Source organism: Sander lucioperca, chromosome 9 (assembly GCF_008315115.2).
Source record: "Sander lucioperca isolate FBNREF2018 chromosome 9, SLUC_FBN_1.2, whole genome shotgun sequence".
Lineage (NCBI taxonomy): Eukaryota > Metazoa > Chordata > Actinopteri > Perciformes > Percidae > Sander > Sander lucioperca.
The window spans coordinates 2218704-2242351 of NC_050181.1; the positions used below are offsets into that span (position 1 = coordinate 2218704).

General features: G+C 40.2%; 2 protein-coding genes across 4 annotated transcripts; one reads left to right on the forward strand and one right to left on the reverse strand.

The window, feature by feature from the left end:
- Window positions 1-4963: 4963 nt before the first annotated feature.
- c9h7orf26 (chromosome 9 C7orf26 homolog) lies at window positions 4964-9889 on the reverse strand. 3 transcript variants are annotated; one of them, XM_031293226.2, is made up of 9 exons: window positions 9760-9889; window positions 9014-9214; window positions 8690-8911; window positions 7845-8010; window positions 7397-7674; window positions 7033-7270; window positions 6054-6093; window positions 5196-5470; window positions 4964-5112 (listed from the first exon to the last, which is right to left on the reverse strand). In XM_031293226.2, exons 2-8 carry the CDS (start codon window positions 9206-9208, stop codon window positions 5227-5229), a joined length of 1383 nt encoding a protein of 460 aa, XP_031149086.1. In that variant the 5' UTR covers window positions 9209-9214; window positions 9760-9889; the 3' UTR covers window positions 4964-5112; window positions 5196-5226. The 3 variants fall into 3 exon arrangements, with proteins under 3 accessions (XP_031149086.1, XP_035861389.1, XP_035861390.1); XM_036005496.1 differs by lacking the exon at window positions 4964-5112 and having other exon boundaries at window positions 5144-5470; window positions 9014-9213; window positions 9734-9889; XM_036005497.1 differs by lacking the exons at window positions 4964-5112; window positions 9760-9889 and adding an exon at window positions 9588-9718 and having other exon boundaries at window positions 5144-5470.
- A 635-nt stretch (window positions 9890-10524) lies between these two features.
- Window positions 10525-21845, forward strand: rgs11 (regulator of G protein signaling 11). The gene is made up of 17 exons (XM_031293233.2): window positions 10525-10734; window positions 11002-11098; window positions 11357-11407; window positions 12378-12484; window positions 12752-12803; window positions 13087-13145; window positions 13377-13453; window positions 13666-13747; window positions 14452-14517; window positions 15056-15079; window positions 15186-15247; window positions 15543-15656; window positions 15893-16008; window positions 16661-16748; window positions 16836-16974; window positions 20913-20995; window positions 21078-21845. The coding sequence occupies exons 1-17, from the start codon at window positions 10672-10674 to the stop codon at window positions 21214-21216; spliced, it is 1419 nt and encodes a 472-aa protein (XP_031149093.1). The 5' UTR covers window positions 10525-10671; the 3' UTR covers window positions 21217-21845.
- Window positions 21846-23648: the final 1803 nt, after the last annotated feature.

The window sequence follows — 23648 nt, forward strand, 5'->3', positions numbered from 1 at the left end:
TAGAAACAGCTGCCTCACAGTCAAGGATTTAGAGTTCTGAAAGTTCAACAGCATTTTTCACAGCCAGTCGTTGTTGTAGTTTCATGCGGTCGCAGGCCAAGAATGTAAAGTCACCATAGAGACTGTCTGCAGATTGAATTGTCTCTTTTTTCTGTGTAATTATTACTTGCCACTCTTGTTAGAGGTGAGCACAGCAAGCTAACAGATTTGTCACGTGTAGCCACTAGTCATGGCACTGTAACAATACACCAACTGTGCGAAAAACTGTACAGAAAATATTTTCTCAGAAAAAATGAGAATGCAAGGTGGAGGCGGATCTAGACTTGGAATGGAAATGTTTTTTTAAGTTACTAAGAAACACATGTAGCCTACAATATGCACCCACAGCTGCAAGACCAAACCACTGTGCTGAAATGATTAAGAAACCCCTCATGCAACGTCTTAGTTCCCTACATGTGAAAACATCCTCTTTACAGAATAAATACAAAGTTGAACGTTTTGACATAATCATTTAACTGTTGGTTGCAGTCCAAAGCGGAAGCACAATATTTGTTTTTTTAATGTTTACAGCTAACCGACTAAGTAAGAGTAGCCCCATCTATTGTAGGACAAGGAGAAGTTTGATAAGAGATTATAACTGTTAACATTACTGAGGAACTTCAGATAAGTTAACGACTTCCTCTATAAAAGTTGTATAATATCTGCAAATACAGAACAGATTTATTACATATAAGGTTGACATTGTGGTTAAGAGTGAAATACACTCAGTGTCTACTTTATTACGTATACCGATACAATCTAATTTAATACAATACAATATTTATGAAACGTATGCTGTTCATGTTAAAATGTTTAAATTGATGTTTATTACTGAGGTCATATTAAAGGTAGTTTAATACATTACAATACATTATATTGAGAGGTGTTTCTATTTTGTTGTCCTCCCCATTTACATACATGAGGGATGTAGAATATTAGAAACACCTCTAAATATAATGCAGTACAACGCCACCACTAATGAACTTAATGATAACAAATATACTTTAAGTAACACCTATGTGACGGTGTCAACACAAATTGAACATTATAGACATCTTATACCATGTGTAAATACTCCATTCTGATTGGCTGCAGGGTGTCCAGTGAGATGTGATAATGGACTCGTCGGGCATTAACCCTTACATAAAAGTAGACTTCATGGAAGAACAGTTATATTGGATTGCATTAGACTGTACAGGGGCACCTAATAAAGTGGACACTGAGTGTTTATTGACAACTATCTGATGGATTGCTCTGAAATTTGCTTCAAATATTCAGACATGTTAGCACGCTTACAGGCTACACTAAGATAGTGAACCAGGCTAATATTACCTGCTGAACATCAGCATTGAAGCCTTGTCGCTGTTTGCACATTAGCATGTGCCTACCTCTCATTGTTACTGCTCTAACACACATCATGGACTACATGGACACAGGGGAGTCAAACAGTTTATCAGAGAGGATGTTATATCTGTATGTGTGTCTCATGTCTTCGTTGCTGTTGTTTGTATGTATGTATGTTATAAATTATTAAACATTTGATCAAAAAAAAGAGGATGTTTTATATATATATATATATTTATTTCATAGGCTAAAGCCAAGATAGGCTTAGCTGTAATGCTAATGTGACTACTGTACTGCTGCTAGAGTTTAGATCTGTATGAGAAGGAAAACATCCTCTTTACAGAATAAATACAAAGTTGAACATTTTGACATAATCATTTAACTGTTGGTTGCAGTCCAAAGCAGAAGCACAACAAATGTATTTGTTTTTTTAATGTTTACAGCTAACCGACTAAGTAAGAGTAGCCCCATCTATTGTAGGACAAGGAGAAGTTTGATAAGAGATTATAACTGTTAACATTACTGAGGAACTTCAGATAAGTTAATGACTTCCTCTATAAAAGTTGTATAATATCTGCAAATACAGAACAGATTTATTACATATAAGGTTGACATTGTGGTTAAGAGTGAAATACACTCAGTGTCTACTTTATTACGTATACCGATACAATCTAATTTAATCCAATACAACATATTTACGAAACGTATGCTGTTCATGTTAAAATGTTTAAATTCATGTTTATTACTGCATTAGACTGTACAGGGGCACCTAATAAAGTGGACACTGAGTGTTTATTGACAACTATCTGATGGATTGCTCTGAAATTTGCTTCAAATATTAAGACATGTTAGCACGCTTACAGGCTACACTAAGATAGTGAACCAGGCTAATATTACCTGCTGAACATCAGCATTGAAGCCTTGTCGCTGTTTGCACGTTAGCATGTGCCTACCTCTCATTGTTACTGCTCTAACACACATCATGGACTACATGGACACAGGGGAGTCAAACAGTTTATCAGAGAGGATGTTATATCTGTATGTGTGTCTCATGTCTTCGTTGCTGTTGTTTGTATGTATGTATGTATGTTATAAATTATTAAACATTTGATAAAAAAAATATGTTTTATATATATATATAAAACATATTTTTTTGATCAAATATTTCACAGGCTAAAGCCAAGATGAGCTTAGCTGTAATGCTAATGTGACTACTGTACTGCTGCTAGAGTTTAGATCTGTATGAGAAGGAACTGTCTTTTCATTTCCCATAATGCTGCTAAATCCCATTAAACGTTGTTTGGTGTCCTCTTCAAAAACAATGAACACTCAGATCAGTTGTTTCAAGTCAATAATAATAGGCTTTGCAGGATGTAAACTCAGTGGCGGTGATTCTTTCTTTGAGAAAAGCAAATGAGGGTTGTCTCACATTGTTTGATTTGTTGTCTGACAAAACAAGTCTGTTAATGATACCTGATGCTGTATAAACATTCACTTACATGATTCCCAAAAGCCAGTTGAAATAGATGTTTTTTTTAAATCTTTGTCTTCATCCAATAAAGGTGTGATGTCTTCTCATTTTGCAAGTATTCATTTATACTTTCAGTTCATTTTGAAAATACAAGTGATTTAGGCATTTGTGTTCTGTTACTTTGATGACAGAGGAAGTGTGATGAACCACTGAACACCTGCGTTGTAGTTGTGCAAAAAAACTTCACACTTAAGCTTAACATGTCATTGTGATATTCATGTGATAAAATCCCAAGCAGAGCAGATATTCATGGGCTAAAAACTGGCACGGTCAATTCAGAGGGATTCTAAATGAAGGTTCACCCATCTGGTTTATGGTTAGCTTGGAAAATTGAGTTCTGAAGGAATCAGATTTGGTGTTTGGCCTTGGGAGGTTTTTTTTCCAACAGGAAACCATGATTTTGCAGCTGCTGTAACAGACAGCACACCTCCAAGTGGGAAGTGAACCAAAACAAACCTTTCTTTTTTCTTCTGAAACCCATTATGCACAGACAAAATCAGCTCTGGCCAGCATGTCTGGTGTCATGGTACACTGGCAAAGAAATTTTCTAACTTAGGTTGAATAATCATAATCAATCATATACAAGGTGCAGTAGAAGACAAAACATTGTGAGCTGTGTTCACACTATGAAAGCCAGATTAGATTAAAAAAACATATCCCACATATATGAAGTTGAAAGTAAAAGATCATACGAATGTGTAATTTCCTGTCTTTTCAAAGGGATTTTGCTAATATTGACACCAGTGTACAGAATTTGTAAGCCTGCATCCACCAAATCGCTACTGTACGTTTTATAGGAACAACAGACATACAGTCTCTTTACTATGAACACACACACATACACACGCACGCACACTCTCTCTCTCACTTCGATCCCGCCTTTTTCACTCGAATATTATCTGTTGTCACCTTCCACCAGCCTAACAGTTATGCATCATTTTCCCAGAAAAGATATCCTTATCACTGTTCCACCCATGAGCTCTGCGACGGGGAAGCCCAATGGTACAATCTACAGTAACAAAGTATGTGAACACAGTACAATCGGCCACTAACAGTACCCACTTGTGAGAGACAATATGAGGTGACAGCTGGAATCAAAGGTGCTGCAACATGTAGACACTTATTGAAGTGATCTGAGACTTGGAAGAAATTACTGCTGCACCATTGTGAGACATAAATAGATAAGGAAGTAGTGACAGCTAATTATGGCAACAATACTGAGTAATAGCAGCAGCAGCAGCACACAAAGACATCTCTCAGTATGTGTGTTTCCTTCTCAGCATGCCTGTGCTGAGAAGGAAACACACATACTGAGAGATGCATAAAAGTAGATCATAAGTAAAAAAAAAAAAACAGGATGTACACGTATGCATGTCCATTAGGATTCCCAAAACACAACCCTTACTGAAACTCCAATTCACGCTTGTACTAATGTGGAATGTATTTAAATGTTTAAGTAGTAGCAAACTACTATGGATGATGCAATTCTCATCCTGGATGAGGGCAGCTGGGGTCCTGGGGAGGGTTGAACATCTTTTTTTGCTGTGCTGCAGACGAACGATATGCTATCTGTCTCATAACAGGGCAAAGCTTATACACACAGGGCTTGGCTCCAAAAGACTCTGACATCTTTGGTTATGTGATGACGTTAGTTTGGGACAGAGTTGAACAGCCCTTAGATATTTGTGCCTTTTGTGCTCAACATAAGTCATGTAGCTTCTGTGTATTCCATTTTATTTTATTTAAATGAAGAACTCTTGCTCGATGCTGATTATAAAAAGCAGTTTGTTTTATTCTAACCATGCAAACAATATATTTTTTTGCACATTTAAGAGTTCTTTAACACTTTCCATACAGTAAAAAAACAGCATAAACACCATATTTGCATTAAGCATAATTAAGCCTACAGCAAAGTTCTCTTTTCATGGCATCTTGTACTTTGCAATAATTCAAATAAATCCCTGACATGAAATTTGACAGCTGGCGTACTCAGCTGGGAGTAAGACAACAGTGACCACAAGTGGTTGGTATAAAGAACAACATCAAGAGTGAGGTAAAAAAATATTTATTGAACATGTTAGCCTGGCAGACTTTTAGCAGAAGCTGCTCATTAACATCATAATACATAATATATCACTCACACATACATTCATTCATTCATGCACGGCAACAAACAAACAGACAACAACACTGGTTACCCAACACACACACACACACACACACACACACACGCGCACACACACACACACACACACACACACACACACACACACACACACACACACACACACACAAGTTGGACATTATTTCCTTTAGTGGCTGGGTCGGAAGGGGAACGGCATTCCTGTCATGAAAGGCTGAGCGGGGTACTGAGGGTGAGAGGAGGCATGGGTGGCTAGAGGTGTGTGTGCAGTGTGTGCAGTGTGTGCGGGGTGTGCAGTGTGTGCGGGGTGTGCGGCGATGGGGGAATGAGCTGCATGGGGGCTGAAGGCCAGTGGAGGGGTGTGGATGTTGTTGTAGTACATCACCGGGCCTGACAACACCAACTGGAGCAAACTGGGGAAACAAATACAAGAAAAAGCAGGAAATGACAAAAAAACAATTTTTAGGAAAAATTTGTGCATAACAATTAAAGTCTGAGGGTTGATACACATCCACAATACAAAGGCCCTTATTAACCTGACACTCTTTGCCAGGGTGCTTACTGTAATTATGTTGACGGTTCTAAAACTGATCCCACAGCCGGCTGAGAAAAGCACTATTTTTTTTTAAAGGAAAAGTAGCCTGAAATGGCAGCAGAAATTAAGTGTATGTATATGTCTTGACTTTTTTTTCCACAGTTAAATTACAGGTATTAAATCTGTATTCAAATAAAGTTACAGCGTTGTTTAACTAAAATGGTTTTATTTTCATCTATAATTTTTTGGGGGAATTTACTAGACCTCAACTTAGCACCCTGCGCTGTCCAGTGTGACCTTGCACATACTGAAGATGTTAACTGAGGGGTATTGATTATTAACAGACATTCTCTACATATGTATATAACCCTGAAACCGATGCTGTTCTTATCATACTCTTGTTCTGTAGAGTTCTAGCTGAAACCAGGTAACCAAGGAAATGGACAGTTAATGGTTCTTACTTGTTGTGTGGCAGGCGGGAACAGATGGCTCTCAGGTCCTCTGTAGAGACAAGGCAGCATGAAATAAGCACTCGAACATCACCACAGCATGAGGAGACAATCCATATGACGAGCGATTAAACCAGTTAGTTAGTCATTTACTTGTTTAGTCATTGCTTGAAGCTCAAATCTGTAGCTTTTCACACATTGTTGCTCTCTGCAGGTCTACAGCAGAGAAGGTTGAGATGTTGTAGGTTATGTGGAAGCCTGATGTCCATTTGGGTTTTAGTCCCTATGAAACTGGAAAATGCTCTAGCTAGGAAACTATGATGCTATTAGGTATATGCTTCATTTTTATTCACATAAATACAAACAGGGTGTGAAATGTGTAGCTTTCAGGTTCTGTTCTGAACGAACTCCATCGGTCAACCAGGACAGGTATGACCCCGACAAGCCGTCAGTAATCTACATTAACATAGCAGAGCAGGGACTCTCCAGCTATTGTAAAAGTGCTTTTGTCAAAAAAAAATGGTTTATGAGACTCCACCACACAGATGGATTCATTGAAGTATCTCTTGTAAAAAGACAACGTATCCCAAGACACTTCCTGGGTAAAATAAAGCTGAATAAATAAACTGACAGTTTGTAATTCAGAAATTACAGATACCAGCTTTAAGTACAATAATATCATTACATTCTCAATTAAAAAACACAAATAAGTGTTTGTTGTTGGATGTGTGCTTTGTAAGCTCTCAGCATTTCATGTCTTTATAAGACAGCACAGTAGAAAATGACAAGACAGAGAGAAATAGAGCACGTATACTGAGCTTGATTTGAATATCTGTAACGTTTAGTTTCCAGTCTCAGGCCCAAGAATGCAGCTACTTTTGGCTTTGAGGAAATCTATGACAAGACAAGAATTTGTAATGTAAACCCTCTCCTCAATCCACTTTTCCAGCCTCTACTTCTACCACTTGCATCTTTCTTCACACAATCTTACCTCTCGAGCAGAGCAGAGCTCCATTGGCCATGGCCACCTGCAGGGCCTGTGCCAGCCGGTCCAGGACCAGCTGAGACAGTGCACGTGTATCTGCGGATGAAGCGTGTGTGTGTTTGTCGGCCTGGTCCAACAGCCTGGAGAGGTCTGAGGTCAGGGCGGCCAGGGACTCCATCTGGAGCAACGCCAGGCGACCGTAAAGCCCCTTCTCATTTAGTATGTTCGGCAAAAGCATGAGGACCTGATGGTGGCAGGAGATGGACAATGGCATGGGAAAATTACTTGATTATCTTTACATGGTGGAGGTGTTTAGCATACTGCAAATGTATGTACACTGCAGGTAAATGTATCTAACCACACCACACACCTGTAGGACACTCAGATGGAGAGCAGAGAAAAGAGGCCCCACCTCTGGCTCACTCTCAGTGGTGCCATTGGTTAACGCCTGCTTCTTGTCTCTCCTGTAGGCCAGGGGGGCTTTGACACACCAACGCACCAACCCCCCTAATGGTGTAACATCAAGCGAGCTGATTGGCTGATTGCCAGAGAGGGGCGTGTTCAGGAAGGTGATTAGGACTAGACGAGGGTCATCTTGGATCCACGACACAATCATCTGTAGGAGTTCTAAAGGAGGCGTGAGCTCCTCTGAAAACACAAACACACACAAAGATGTTGTTAATGATTAACATTCCAGGGTATTTTACATTTGCAGCCATTTTTACAAAAAGATGTTGACATAACGCATTCCTTCCTTCTAGTAATAGTTTTTTACGGTCACAGTTTTTAGATGTTTTTGTACTTTTGTGTCATCCCACCTGTGGTGAGGTCATAGAGGGTGGTGACAGCAGTGATGAACTGGCAGCAGAAGCGTGGGCTGGCGCTGTGGATGTTCTGCAGGGTGGGCCCCGAGCCTGGCACCATACTACAGTAGTCGTCTACTAACACCTGAGCCAGACGCACACAGTACACACGGTGGGTTCTCTGCAGGACGTAAATACAACCAGATGCACATGTTCAGTACATCCACAGCACACACACACAGCACTAAGGAGTAGGGCTGGGTATTGTTTCAAATATTTCGATACCGATAGAGTGACTTCATTACCGGTTCCTGAACGATACTTTTTTGTACTGCAGTACTTTACCAATTTAATAAAATCCATTTTAACAAAAAGAAATTACAACATTACGGTACAAATCTTTTTTTCAGCTCCTTTACACCTATGTGACGCACACTGTAGTCAAGCCTCTCAAAATACAACACACCCGTGAGCCCGTCTCTGTGTGTAATATAGTGTTTTTCCTGCATGCCTTTACTACGTGTAACATTAGACAGCCAATCACCAGCTTTATTAGCTCTTGGTACAAGCATACTGCATGCTTATTGGCTTACTGACGCTGATGAGATTTACTCCTTAGGTATTGAAATTTGGTATTATATAGCAAGGCATTTTTCCATTCTCGATACTATGGAGGTAATTTGGTCGGTGTCTAAAAGTATCAAAGTTCGGTACCCAGCAGAGTTGAAATATATCACACACGAAAGTACTCAATCAGGACTAGCCTCACACTCAATGTCTAAAACTCAAATTGAAGTATAAAAACCCACACAAAACAGTGTTATGCACATTCCAGTATGTCAGTGCGTTTGAATTCTCACCTGTAACCAGGTAGCAGCACATTCCAAGATAGGAACTCTGCCCACAGCGATAGCCATGGACACCAGCTTGCCTAACAGCGCCATGCGACTTTCGTCTGCCTGGTTGCCTTGAAGACTAAAGAGGGCGGAGAACATAAGCTGACGGACAGTATCGCGGCTCTGTTCCTGGAAACAGCTGCACATGATCTCCAATAGCTGGAGTTCCTGGAGAGCACTCATCCTCTATAAAAGAAAAAAAACAGACAATGTATGTATTACTGTCCATATGTGTGTGTTTATATATTGCATATTGGTGTGCACATGCATTGGAGGGTCATGTCTTACCCTGGCTGGGGTGTTTCTGTCTTTAGGTGCATGCAGAATGAACTCCTCCACCAGCTCCTGGGTTTTGGAGTCGACCTGAGGAGGCTGCCTACCTGACTGCACCAGGTTACAGATGTAGATGTCCAGGTGATACAGCAGCTCCTTGGCTGCACTCAGCACATCGCGAGGCAGCAACGACTGGCGAATGTCGCCCATCACCACCTAACAGAGACCCGTACACAATGTGACACATTCAGAGAGTGACATATTGTGTGTCAACAACTGTTTCAAAAAGGCGATTAAGCTCGTGATTAATGAGTTAACTGGGATTTTCAACATTTAATGTTTGCAACATGGGCATAATGTTGTAGACTTTGCTTTACAAAGCCTTGCAATAATTTGTCGGAGATGTGTCTTATGTAGCTACTGAAAAAATGCATCTAGCTGTAACACAACAATGCACTGATCCCGTTTGCTTGTCTATACACGAAAAAAGAAATACGGGTGTACAATGAATACCGATACAACAATAGTAATAACAAAGTCGAGTTGTAACGTTACATTTCTATTATATATAGTGTTCGTAGTGTTACACTTATCAGGTGGACAGCTCCAGTCAGTCGGTCTCATCCAGACTGCTACAGCTAACGTTAGCAAGGTTAACGTTAGCTAAAAAGACTTTTTTTCTATTCCGCAACAACTCTCACATGCGTTAGTTATCGCCAGGGCCTTTTAAGGAAAACACATATGTTTAGTAGATGTCTTACCTCTACAAAAAGAGCTTAATATACTTAATAAATTTGCCGACGATGAGACTAGTGAATGGTCTCAAAACGACGACGGAACCACTTCCTGTTGCTACGGAAGCCTGCGTGGGATAGAAGTAATGCCATTGACGTTTTTAGCGGAGTCAATGCATGTTTGTATTTACGCACGGCGCGGCCGTCAAAATAAAAAAAAATAGACATTAACAACAAACACCAACAAAGTCAAGTATGCGACCGTAAACGTAGACTAATGTTTTTCAAATTACCAAAGCATGTTTTATCTCACACAATGTTTTATAATTGCATAAAAGGAAAATGTAATCGGCCTCTTCCGTTGGAGATATTTATAAATTAGCCTATTAGCTAACAAAGACAAAGACCTCAAGTTTTTCGAAATTAAAACAGACTTTTTTTCTAATCTCACAATTACACAAAATAAAAATGTTTGTTTGTTTATTTATTTATTCATAGGCTACCCTATTTATACATGTATTCCGTTGTAGATATTTATAGTTTAAGTCAGCCTATTTTGCCCACCCTTATGATAGGAAAAACTATAATTTATTTTTCTTATTTATAGGCCTATACATTTAGGCCTACGTTGTAGTTATTGACATTCTTTATATGGGATATACGTTTTAGTATGTTTTTTTCTCAGAACACCCGCAGTAAGTATACAATATAAAGGGATGTAGACAAGTTATTGTTTTTGCTTCTGTACAGGAACTATATCATATTGAAAATCACTTTGGCACACTGTAATCCCTTAATCTACACAGGGGCGCGCCCGCTAGGCACCGAACCGATGAGGGGAAAAGGAAACAGTGGTGCACTCTGTGGCGCGCTCCCGACAGTTCAGCACTTCGTGTTGCACTTTACCGTCCCGTCGACTGATCCCAAGCAGCCCGCAAGATGACTATCAATACCATGGCTAAAGGAGGCTGGCACCGGGAGCAAATGTCATGCTTTCGAAAGGTAAGATTGAATGATTCTGTCTCCTTTAGGTTGTTCTTATAATGTCACATAGTATAGCCTACTGTATCCTATAGTATATAACCATTTGTGAACCCGAAAACATAGAGCACCGGTGCGAGGATGAGAGCAAGTTATGAAAGGGTAGAACATTTAATATGTGCATTGTTTTATCTGGATTTCTGATTTATGTGTTTTGACTGATTTTCCATATTGTGTGTGTGTGTGTGTGTGTGTGTGTGTGTGTGTGTGTGTGTGTTCTCCTGACAGATGGAGAAAGTGATTGTGGCCATGCAGGACCCTGACATGGGAATGAAGATGAGAAACCAGAGACTTCTCATCACTGTCATTCCACACGCCATGACAGGTGTGTATGTGTGTGTGTGTGTGTGTGTGTGTGTGTGTGTGTGTGTGTGTGTGCGCGCGCGCGCGCGCGCGTCCCTTTATGTCAGTGTGCATTAGCATCTGTGTGTGGACATGCACGTTGCAGCTTGTGTTTGTCCCAGCAGTCATGCATAATGCACCAGTGAATTTGGGAGAATACTGTGTGCTTTGCAGAGTAGAGGGAGGAAGTTTGTCCTCTTTTTTGTTTCCTTTATTTCTGTCTCTCTCATTTTTTCTTCAGGCCGTGACATAATTGCCTGGTTGATCCATACATATAGTATCTGTGAGGAGGGTAAGTTAGTGTATTAATACATCCATTTTGTGTTTATGTGACAGAAAGAGAGTATTTGTAGTGCTTCTCTGTTTCTGTTTTCCTTGCATTGCTAGTGTGTTGCCAGGATATGGTGTTTTCTCTCAAGCTGACGTGGTAGTGATGTGTGTGTGTGTGTGTGTGTGTGTGTGTGTGTGTGTGTGTGTGTGTGTGTGTGTGTGTGCCTGCGTGCATGCGTGCATGTGTGTGTGTGTAATGTGGGGGTTGCTGTTTCCAGTAAACAGGAATAGGGTGAGCCCCAGAGGATCCATGTTTGATTAACTCACCTGATGATCTGGGTTTGATTAGTGTCCCTGCAGGTTTTCACCTCAGGAGACTTTACCGTACCTGAAGTAAATTAGAGGTTGGAAAAAAAAAATAGCCGCATGGTCCCTTTTGCCTCAGAGCACTTAAGGAGGAAAGAGAGGAGCAAGAGAGAGAGAGAGAGAGAGATTAAAATGCATCACACAGTTTTTTTTGGTAGCTGTCAGTCTTTAAAGTAGCGTAGCTTTTTAACAAATGAGCCGCTACTGAAGATTGATGATGCATTTCATCATTGGGAAAAAGCCTTGATTTGAGAGAGATTGCTGACAAGGTGCAAACGTTATGACAAATTAGGCCCACAGCATGTTATACTAATTGTATTCCTTGAGGCCAGTTGGTTGATTATTGATTTTCCACATTCAGTTTCTTCAATTTGAATGAACGTTCACTAATGAAACGGCTCTTTACAGTGGTAAATAAAAACCTGGGTAATATGCAATTCTTTTTTGACTTAGTATAAGTTGTAATGTGTCCTATACAAATCACGAACATTTATAGCAGACTAAGGTGTGTAAGCTTGAATAAAAAGCTGGATGAACTACTTTAAGTGTACAGCCCCGACAGTCACCTAAAGAAACTGAAACTGTGAGACAGTCCAATGATTAGTTTCTTCTGTGGTGTTTAACAGAGGCACTGCACCTTAGTGGCTTACTGGTGCGATATGGGTATATTTACCCTCTCAAGGAGCCGAGATCTCTTGTGTTACGGCCTGATGAGTCGCCCTACCGCTTCCAGGTAAGTCGGTCATCGCTCATGCAGTATGTTCATTCTGGTTGCTTGTAAAAACCCTCTGCCTCTCCTTCCAGTTTAAATGCTTTACCACGTTTGGCTTAACCGTCACATTCCCTCTATCACTGGCTATCTCCCCTAAACTCTCTCACTCCATTAGCCCACTTTTTAATCCCCCATCCATCTGTCACTCTCTGCTGCCACTTTTTCATCACCCCACTGTACTATCAATCTCTATCAGACATTAAAATAAATGTCACTTCTTTTTCTCAGACTCCTTACTTCTGGACTAGTACCCGGTGGCCTGCCTCAGAGCTGGATTATGGTAAGGCAAAAAAATAAACTGAAGGAGTAAGAGGTGATCTCAGTAAGGCCCCATTATAGATTATATATTTAATTGTGAGGGAGAACAATCATTTTCCACCCACTATAAAATGTGACAAAGTACCAATAATTCTAAGAAAGCTTCCACAAATATCACATCTTTCAAGAGTTCTGATAAGCATTTTCAGGAGCTTTGGGCAAAACATACATAGATCTAGATCAGGGCATAGATCTCTTAACCTATGTTCTTTACTGTTTTTGTTTTCCTTCTTATATGCCATCAGCAATATATTTGGCTAAAAAGAACATAAGAAAACAAGGAGAACTGATGGAATATGAAAAGGTGAGGAAAGTGTGTGTCTGTGTGTGTAAGTTAGAGAGCTTTAAGAGTGAGAATGTGTGTATTATGAATTATGCAATAGTCTGGGGTAACTGGCCTATGCCATTATTACTTTTCTAAATTCTCTCTTTTCTGTGTTTGTGTGTGTGTGTGTGTGTGTGTGTGTGTGTGTGTGTGTGTGTGTGTTTTCTTCTTTTCTTATTCATTCCTTGCCCTTTTTCTCTTCCTTTTTAGACGAGGTACAGTCTGTTACACAAGAGGATCAACCACACCTGGGACTTTGTGGTGATGCAAGCCAGAGAGCAACTCAGGTATGTTCACACACACATGCACCCACACACAGACAGACACACAGACAGACACACACACACACACACGCACACACGCACGCACGCACGCACACACGCACGCACGCACGCACGCACGCACGCACGCACACACACACACACACACACACACACACACACACACACACACACACACACACACACACACACAAACTTACAGTGTGATTTATGTTTAGAGCATCCAAACAGAGGCGAAAGGCTGACCGCATTGTTTTCGAATGTCAGGAGCAGGCCTACTGGCTCATCAACAGACCCCCGGTATGTTTACTGTTATTGTACTCTTTACTACACTTCTGCACTATACTGTTCTATATTATACTATACTGTACTCTGCTATACTATACTATACTATGCAATGCTTTACCATACTACACAACTATAGAAACATGTTTTACAGTATTTAAACAGTCAGTCCCACTTTCCCGCTAATGTTCACTCACAGTCCCTTCTGCCTCCTACATGAAATATTAAACCCATCTGGTAAAAACTTCAACAGGGGAAACAGAGAGAGAGAGAAAATGAATAATCATCATATTTCACTTTTTTCATCACAGCAGTCCATTTTATTCTTAGATGGAGAAGTAGAGAGAATGATCAGAAGGGAAATAAAAAGAGAGGGGCAGGAAGGGGAGGAGGAAAGGGATGATGGGAAGTGTAGAGGTACTGTGGGGGAGAGGAGAGGGTAAAGCAGAGGACAAGAGTTTGGAGGAGGGACTCCATCTTGTCTTATGAATTAGAGACGAGGACATGGAGAAAAAGAAAGAACAACTTGAGAATAAAAATCAGAGCCAGTGAAGTGGAAGGCTCAAGAAAGGATAAGTGCTTACTCAACACGCATATTCTCATCAGAGACACACATATATATACACACACACACACACACACACACACACACACACACACACACACACACACACACACACACAGTTATTAGTGTGTGTATGTTTGTGTATTTTCTTTAGCCTGGGGCGCATAGTGTGTTGGACATGGGTCTGGAGAGACCAAATAACAGCGCAGGAGTTACACTGGTCAGTGGCATCATATTTCTTACTTCCTGTTCTAGTGTTTATTCCCCTCTAAAAAAGCTAATTGATAACACATCTGCTATCTATCTCTTCCCTCTTTCCTTTCCTGCTGCTGGGATTGTTTCAAAGTAAGTGTCTGAGTGAGCTGTGCTATACTATGGACAAATACAGTAAATTACAATATTTTTTATAATTTATACAATAAAAATATAAATAGAAGTTGAATATTTGAGGCCTTGACATGACATGTTAGCCATCTCCATTGTCCCACACAATTTCTAATTAGCAGCAGCAGCACAGAAAAATATTCATCTATGATTATAATTAAATATATAGTATGTTATGAACCGTATAACTTTACATTGTGCATTTCTCATTTTTTAGAATATATCCTGCTTTAAAATTTAAAGGCATTGTTTGTATGGGTGAACACATACAGACACAGGGAAGCTGCATACTGCTATTGATATGACTGTATACATTTATAATGCAGTCATTGTGTGAGCCAAAGTGATGACTGTGTTTTTCTTAACAGAAGTAGAACAGTGAGCACTACAAAAGTGAGGTAAACAATGATATATAATGTATACACCCTCACTTTAAGTACATTGAGTGTATAGCTCTTTTTGTGTGTTTACATTTTTACGTGTGCTTTTTGCCTTTGTTTACAGATTGAAACCTCTAGAAGGGCTCTTGGAAGAAACCGTGTAAAGTCATCCATCTGCCTAGAAAGGTATGTGTCAGTTTGATGAACACACGTGTGCAGTGCAGACACACACACATGCACATGTACACATAAGGACTAATGGACTTGCAGTCCTGGACTGCCTGAACCGAACTCTACGTCTCCAGTGTGCACACACATGCCTATAAGGCTTAGTGCTCCCACTATAAGAGCCACTAATGGATGCTTCCTGAGGCAAGTTGGAATTAGTGGCCATTAACTCTTATGATCTGCAGCGCTAATACAATAATACTGTGTGTTTTTGTGCGTGTGCATGCCTCTGCATTTGTGTGTGTATGTGCAGTTTTGTGAAATACAGCGAGCAGTATCAGAACCATGACCCCATTATGCAAGGGTCCCTTCCCAGTAACCCCTGGATCTCTGATGACACCGCATATTGGACAATGAATTCAGAAACGTGAGAAAACACACACACACACACACACACACACACACACACACACACACACACACACACATTATAACAACTTCAAACTACAGTCCACTATAGTAGTCTAAAGAAAGTCATAGCTGTTTTCAGCTTTTGTAGCATCTCTTAACATGTCAATTCATTTTGTGGTTCAAAGTCACATCAGAGTAGTTCACAGTGTCACATTGGATGCGTTTGTGTTGTTGGTGTGTCTCTGTGAGCAGGGTGCCTATACCAACACGTCTTCGAGTGGAACGTTGGAGCTTCAGCTTCATGGAGCTTCTCAATGACGACATGGGGAGGCGGGAGTTTATGACCTACCTGGAGAAAGAGTTCAGTGGTAAGATAGAGTGACTAAAATCTTGGAATATACTCAAAATACAAATGTTAGAACATTTGGTGATTAGGTATGGTGATCAGAACCGACCCAACTTGGTGAAAGGAATTCATACAAAGAAATATCCCATATTTCTTCTAACTTCTTATTTCTATTCTGAATAAATTTCTGTTTTACAGGTTAAATCACAACCCCGTGGTTTGGGTGGCAATGGAATGCTGAAAACAGAATTATATATGGAGAAGCGTACCGCATTAATAAAGAAAGAAAAATGAATTTAATTGTTATCATAGGACAATCATCTTAAAATGGTTCTTACTCTTATTAGCATTCAGAATTTCATAATCTCCCCCAATGACATTTTCCAATTCCAGCGGTGAAAGATGGAAGGGTTGAGGTAGTGGAAAAAAAGATTAATTTCATGATATGGTTACTAGGGAAGATGGAAAGAGTAGATAAGGAAGAACATTAGAGACACAAAGCAAAGGAAGGGATCTGTTCATCCACGCAGACATAGGAAATAGTGCCAGGGGCCAAGGTTTTCCACAGAGAAACGCCGTGCTATAAAAAGTCTCTAATTGTTTGTCACATTTTCCTGCTTGACTGTTGTGTTATTCACCTGCATACATACCCTCATTGTCTTTCTCTCTGCCAGCGGAGAACCTGTGTTTCTGGCAGGCCTGTGAGGATATTAAGCATGGAGAAAGCTCCAGGATCATAGAGAAAGTGGAAATGATCTACAAGTAAGCGTATAAGCACACAAACATGCAAAAGTAATGCACACTTATATCTACTGTCAGATGACTTCTACCCTTTTGTGTGTGACTCAGGAACTTCCTGGCTCCTGGAGCTGCCCGTTGGGTCAACATTGACAGTAAGACAATGGATAAAACTCTAGAGGGGATCAGAAACCCACATCGTTTTATCATGGACGACGCACAAATGCACATCTACTTTCTCATGAAGAAGGTGTGACCTCCGACACATTGCAGTTTGATACTTGAAACTTTACCCTTTGAATATAGATCTGGAAAGATTTGGTTATGCATGTTTTAGCCCTTTGGCTGTATTCTTTACATTTCAGCTAAATTATTTCCGAAACTATAGAACTGTGTGAAGAATCTGAATGTACTTTGTTTTCTTCTTCCAGGGATCCAATAGTTTAAATTCATCTCTATAAAATGTGAACATCTTTTAACAGACTTTTGATAAATATTTGAATGTAACATAGCCAAATAGGGCTGGGAGATATGAATATATATATCCTCAAAACGATATATAAAAATGCCTATCAGATATATTTTTCTACATGGTTTCTATTGCAATGTCAGAAAACCAGCGGCCGAACTGCATTACGGCAGTATTTAAGTCATTTGAACGACTCATTACATTCTGATTCTTGCACGTAGGAGTGAAGCTGTAGGAAACCATAAAGGCGCTGTTTTGCTAACATGGAGTATAGAGTACACAAAAATAGGCTTTACCATGTGGTTATTACATATAGACTATTTATTTATTGAATTACCAGAAAACATGCTATATCGTAATATGAAATTACCTATATCAATATACGTGAGGAAAATAAGTATTTGAACACCCTGCTATTTTGCAAGTTCTCCCACTTTGAAATCATGGAGGGGTCTGAAATTGTCATCGTAGGTGCATGTCCACTGTGAGAGACATAATCTAAAAAAAAAAATCCAGAAATCACAATATATGATTTTTTAACTATTTATTTGTATGATACAGCTGCAAATAAGTATTTGAACACCTGTCTATCAGCTAGAATTCTGACCCTCAAAGACCTGTTAGTCTGCCTTTAAAATGTCCACCTCCACTCCATTTATTATCCTAAATTAGATGCACCTGTTTGAGGTCGTTAGCTGCATAAAGACACCTGTCCACCCCATACAATCAGTAAGAATCCAACTACTAACATGGCCAAGACCAAAGAGCTGTCCAAAGACACTAGAGACAAAATTGTACACCTCCACAAGGCTGGAAAGGGCTACGGGGAAATTGCCAAGCAGCTTGGTGAAAAAAGGTCCACTGTTGGAGCAATCATTAGAAAATGGAAGAAGCTAAACATGACTGTCAGTCTCCCTCGGACTGGGGCTCCATGCAAGATCTCACCTCGTGGGGTCTCAATGATCCTAAGAAAGGTGAGAAATCAGCCCAGAACTACACGGGAGGAGCTGGTCAATGACCTGAAAAGAGCTGGGACCACCGTTTCCAAGGTTACTGTTGGTAATACACTAAGACGTCATGGTTTGAAATCATGCATGGCACGGAAGGTTCCCCTGCTTAAACCAGCACATGTCAAGGCCCGTCTTAAGTTTGCCAATGACCATTTGGATGATCCAGAGGAGTCATGGGAGAAAGTCATGTGGTCAGATGAGACCAAAATAGAACTTTTTGGTCATAATTCCACTAACTGTGTTTGGAGGAAGAAGAATGATGAGTACCATCCCAAGAACACCATCCCTACTGTGAAGCATGGGGGTGGTAGCATCATGCTTTGGGGGTGTTTTTCTGCACATGGGACAGGGCGACTGCACTGTATTAAGGAGAGGATGACCGGGGCCATGTATTGCGAGATTTTGGGGAACAACCTCCTTCCCTCAGTTAGAGCATTGAAGATGGGTCGAGACTGGGTCTTCCAACATGACAATGACCCGAAGCACACAGCCAGGATAACCAAGGAGTGGCTCTGTAAGAAGCATATCAAGGTTCTGGCGTGGCCTAGCCAGTCTCCAGACCTGAACCCAATAGAGAATCTTTGGAGGGAGCTCAAACTCCGTGTTTCTCAGCGACAGCCCAGAAACCTGACTGATCTAGAGAAGATCTGTGTGGAGGAGTGGGCCAAAATCCCTCCTGCAGTGTGTGCAAACCTGGTGAAAAACTACAGGAAACGTTTGACCTCTGTAATTGCAAACAAAGGCTACTGTACCAAATATTAACATTGATTTTCTCAGGTGTTCAAATACTTATTTGCAGCTGTATCATACAAATAAATAGTTAAAAAATCATACATTGTGATTTCTGGATTTTTTTTTTTTTAGATTATGTCTCTCACAGTGGACATGCACCTACGATGACAATTTCAGACCCCTCCATGATTTCAAAGTGGGAGAACTTGCAAAATAGCAGGGTGTTCAAATACTTATTTTCCTCACTGTATATAGATAGCCATATCACCCAGCCCTATTGCCAAATATAATTGCAGCCTTGATGTTCAGTGTGATGGAAGTTAGGCTACTACTCAAGCGAGCTTCACAAATCTGCTAATTGATTTTCATAACTTTGAGAATAAAAAAATCAATGGCTGCCTGGAAGAGTAGGATTTAACAGTGATTTAACAGGGTTTCGATCTCCAGGGGACAGGGATAGGTATAACTGTGTGTCGTCAGCAGGGCCGTGCAGAGACCTTTTGAGGGGCAGGGGCTCAAATTCAAAAAAGGTCACATGGAACAAGATTTGCTAACAATATACAGTATGTCATCTTTATTTTAAAAACTGTATATTTTAACATAATACTAAATCCACAATACTGTACACCTCAAAATGAAATATGGAGCCTTCGACTACATTCACACAAATATATCCAAAAAATGCAACTGATCTTACATTAGACTACATTCACACAAATACAAGATAACGAGATATCAAACCAGAAACAGTTTAATTGTAGCCTATAAGTGCAACCTGTGCTGACTATCAGATTTATGTAGCAGTGGGCTAGTCAGCCCTGAATCAGAAAGGGATTTGCAAAGGTATGCAGCATGTTTCAGATTATTTTCTCAAAATATAAGGATGTCCTTTATTAAGTCAAAATGTATAGACCACCAACCTACACCGCAGACTACAAATAACCTAAGCTAATTTCCCAAAGAAGTGACATGTTCTTTTAAATGGGCTGCTGGTTGAGAGGCAGAAAGCGAACACACACACACACACACACACACACACACACACACACACACACACACACACACACACACACTTATGTTAACCTACAGAGAACTGCTGCTGTCTTCTCTTGTGTATCAGAGAATGAAACGGTGACGCTATGAGGCTATCACACGATGAGTAATTGTGGCCGCGGCAGCTCGTGTAGTTACCGCGAAATGTCACTACTTCAAAGTTAGCTGGCTGTTTTAATCCTGGAGGAGACTGGTTATGTAGCGGCAGCGGCTAGAGGCCTTTATAATATATATAATCACTTCAAAAGCACACTTACCTGCACTTCAACTTTCTCTCGCTCTTGCTGGCTGCGCTGCCGACGGATGGCATGGACTCACTTGTATCTAAGTGGCGCGCCTGGCAGGAAGCCTGGTCATCATGTGATATGAAGGTTTAGGTCGTTTTATCTAGCGAATTATTATTGTTAAATATTATTCTTAAACAGACCACTTGTGGGCCATCGTCAAAGAAAAAAGATATAAAAAAAAATCTGGACAAAAAAAGGGCACATTGGCCTTGAGGGGCAAAAGGGGCAGGTGCTCAAGCACCCTAGCCCCCCCCCCCCCCCTCTGCACGTGCATGGTCATCAGCGTAATTGTGATAACGTGCATGGGGTTTCTGGATTTTGTGGCCTAGCCAAACTGTAACAGCAGTGGACCCAGTATTGACCCCTGAAGGATGCCACATTTGATTTCCTTTCCTAGACGTACTATAATTACTAGTGAAACAAACAGTTGTCATCCATTCAGATAGAATGCAAACCAAGCACATTTTATTTGGTCAAAACATACATTTTCTGTCAACTTTAGGTAGATAGTTTTAGAAAGTTCTTCATTTGTCATCCATAAACTAAAAGCACACATCACATCATAATGGCAACGTTTAAGGTTAGCTGACGTAGAACATACTTAATGTTGTATTTGTGTGTATGTTTGTGTATATAGGATTCTTACCCAAGATATCTTAAGTCTGACCTATACAAGAACATGCTGGCCAAAGCTATTGTTCCCCAGGAGACAAAGAAAAGGTGAAATGACACATCAATTACCACTTTTACTTTACTTTTACTTTAATACATCATTCTCTAACATAACACTCCTTCCTTTCAGTGTGTTCCCCTTCGTGAGACGCCAACGGCATGCTAACCCCTCCCCTGCTCAGGCTGTCGCCCAGGCGACAGAGGAAGACGGGCATGCCAAGGGGGCTGGGCAAGCAGGTACCAAGTCTGCAGCCGGCTCCCATGTCTGATGCCAGGCCAAAAACAATGTATCTTTTGGCCCCCAAAGCAACCACCCAAGGAGCTTTCCTCTGCTTTTCCTTTTAAGTCAAACTGTGTGTGTGAAAGCCAAAGCTTTTCTTTCACTGCGGCAACATTACCAGAGCTAGGATTTCAACATTAGAGCTTCCTCTCAGAGCACAGGTGTTAATGCGTACCTCAGCAGCATCACATCTTATTTCCAGAGCAAGAGCAGTGCACAGCAAAATGAAACAAGCTTTTAGTGCTACTGTTACAGCCTTCACTGCTGCATAGCCATCCTGCATCCACATCCCATCTCAGTCCAAAAAGTCTGTCCTGTTGTTCTTGATATGGACTTTAATACCAAATCTTCCTTTCTCCCTCAGTAACCTTCATATATAATCTACTCTGTCTTTCATAATGCAAAAATATTGTTTATAGATCAATATAGATGCAACATATGTTGTATTTAGTCAAATCTTTGCCTCAGCATGTGTGTGATTATCGTACAATTAGCTTGTTTTGTTCATTCCATGCCGGAGCTTCACATTGTCATGGTTGTTGCTGTTAATTTTGCTCGAGCATGTTTTCATCCCAATAAAATGTCACAACAGCACTCAGTGTTGTGTTTTGCTCTCAACTCTGCATGCTGTGGTAAACTGTGAGGGTGTGTGGATCTGTGATCAGGCTTTTATTTTCTACTTTCCATTTGACTTCCTCGCGTTTCTATCTTCTATTTCTTTCACGTCCCGTTTCTTTTTAACCCTTGGTTAAATAAAAAAAATTAAATTAGTGGGTCCCAACAACTTTTCGGCTTGTTACCCCTAAAAACTAACCGTGTCTACTATTCATCACAGGATTAGGTGTGAGTGTAAACCCGAGTTGTGAGCACTTAAACCAAAGTTAGATTTTTCATTCTCAGATCATTTTTGGGAGACGACTGAAAAGGTGAAAGTATCAAATAGCTAAACAAAATAAATACATCATAGAATATTTTCTCTTAAATCATCTTTTAGACCCCTTAGATAGGATAGGAAGCGGTTAGGTTGGGAATAACTCGTAAATACAGCACATAAAGGGCTACATAAAGAATTATTGTCTATGCAGGACTTATAACATTAAACGGGCACTCCACTGTTTACTCATCGTAAGGACAACTCAGCCTGTGAAATCAGTTGCATAATATCTTCTATGGCTGTGAAGGAGCTATCTTAAGTCTTAGTCTTAAGGTAGACAGAAAGCCTGCAATATAAACTGAGGGCATGGAGTTTTAAAGATGAGAGCATTTAGATCTTGTGAAATATGTTTTTGAGTTGCATACAGTACTGTGCAGAATCCCATACTTTTAAGTTTGACTCATACTAGCGCTTAAAAATCACAATATGCCAGCCTTTGCTGCTTTGATTTTGAAAAACAATGAGCAGTAAGACTAGATGCTGTGATCTGCAGCACTGATCTGTCAGCTTTGCAGGATCTGAGAGCCCATCAAATTTACTAATGGAGGTAAGCCATATATGAGCACACAAGCAAATACTCACACACGTACACACACACACACACACACAGAAATGTGTATTTCAACACTCCAAACAAGCACATATATATTTGAGGATTATAGTAATCTGCTTCCCTTCATGCCCCATACACTCTGTGTATGAGAGTGTGTGAGTGCCTTAGGGGAAAAACCTGTGAGACTGTGTCCACATAAAAAGCAATAAAACAATCTTGAAACCATTCTCTTTATACAATAGATTTATTCTTGGTGGGCTAAATACTGTTTGGATTTTTTAACAGACTGAAAAGTAGCTGTCCAGTACAAGGAAGTAAAATCATGTTTTACATTGAACATTTCATTTCTTCCTTTTTACACGCATGATAGCAATAGTTAACTGTAGTGGTGGAATGCATTTCATACTCCTACTTAATTGTGACAACTGAATAAAGTGATTTACAGTCTCACACACAAGGTTAAAAAAAAACAATATTTTATAAATGAAAGTGACAGAGACATTCAATTTGAACCTGTACAAAATTACAATGTGAAAATCATCAAGGTGAAGAGGAGGCACTAGACACAATAATCTAAATATACATTCATAGTGCCCATTCATACACATATGGGCTATGTACCATACACTACCGGTCAAAAGTTTGGAGTCACTTAGAAATTTCCATTCCACTCCATTATAGACAGAATACCAGCTGATCTGAGTGGGTGGCTGATCTTTAATGCAATATCTACATTTCCCATTATCAGCAACCATTCATCCAATGTTCCAAAAGCACATTCTGTTTACTAATCTGATATCATTTTAAAAAGCTAACTGAGAGGGGCGGCCTCTAGCTCACCCAGTAAGCGCGTTCTCCCCATGTTGGCTGAGTCCTGCAGCGGCGCAGGTTCGAATCCGACCTGCTGCCCTTTGCTGCATGTCATCTCCCATCT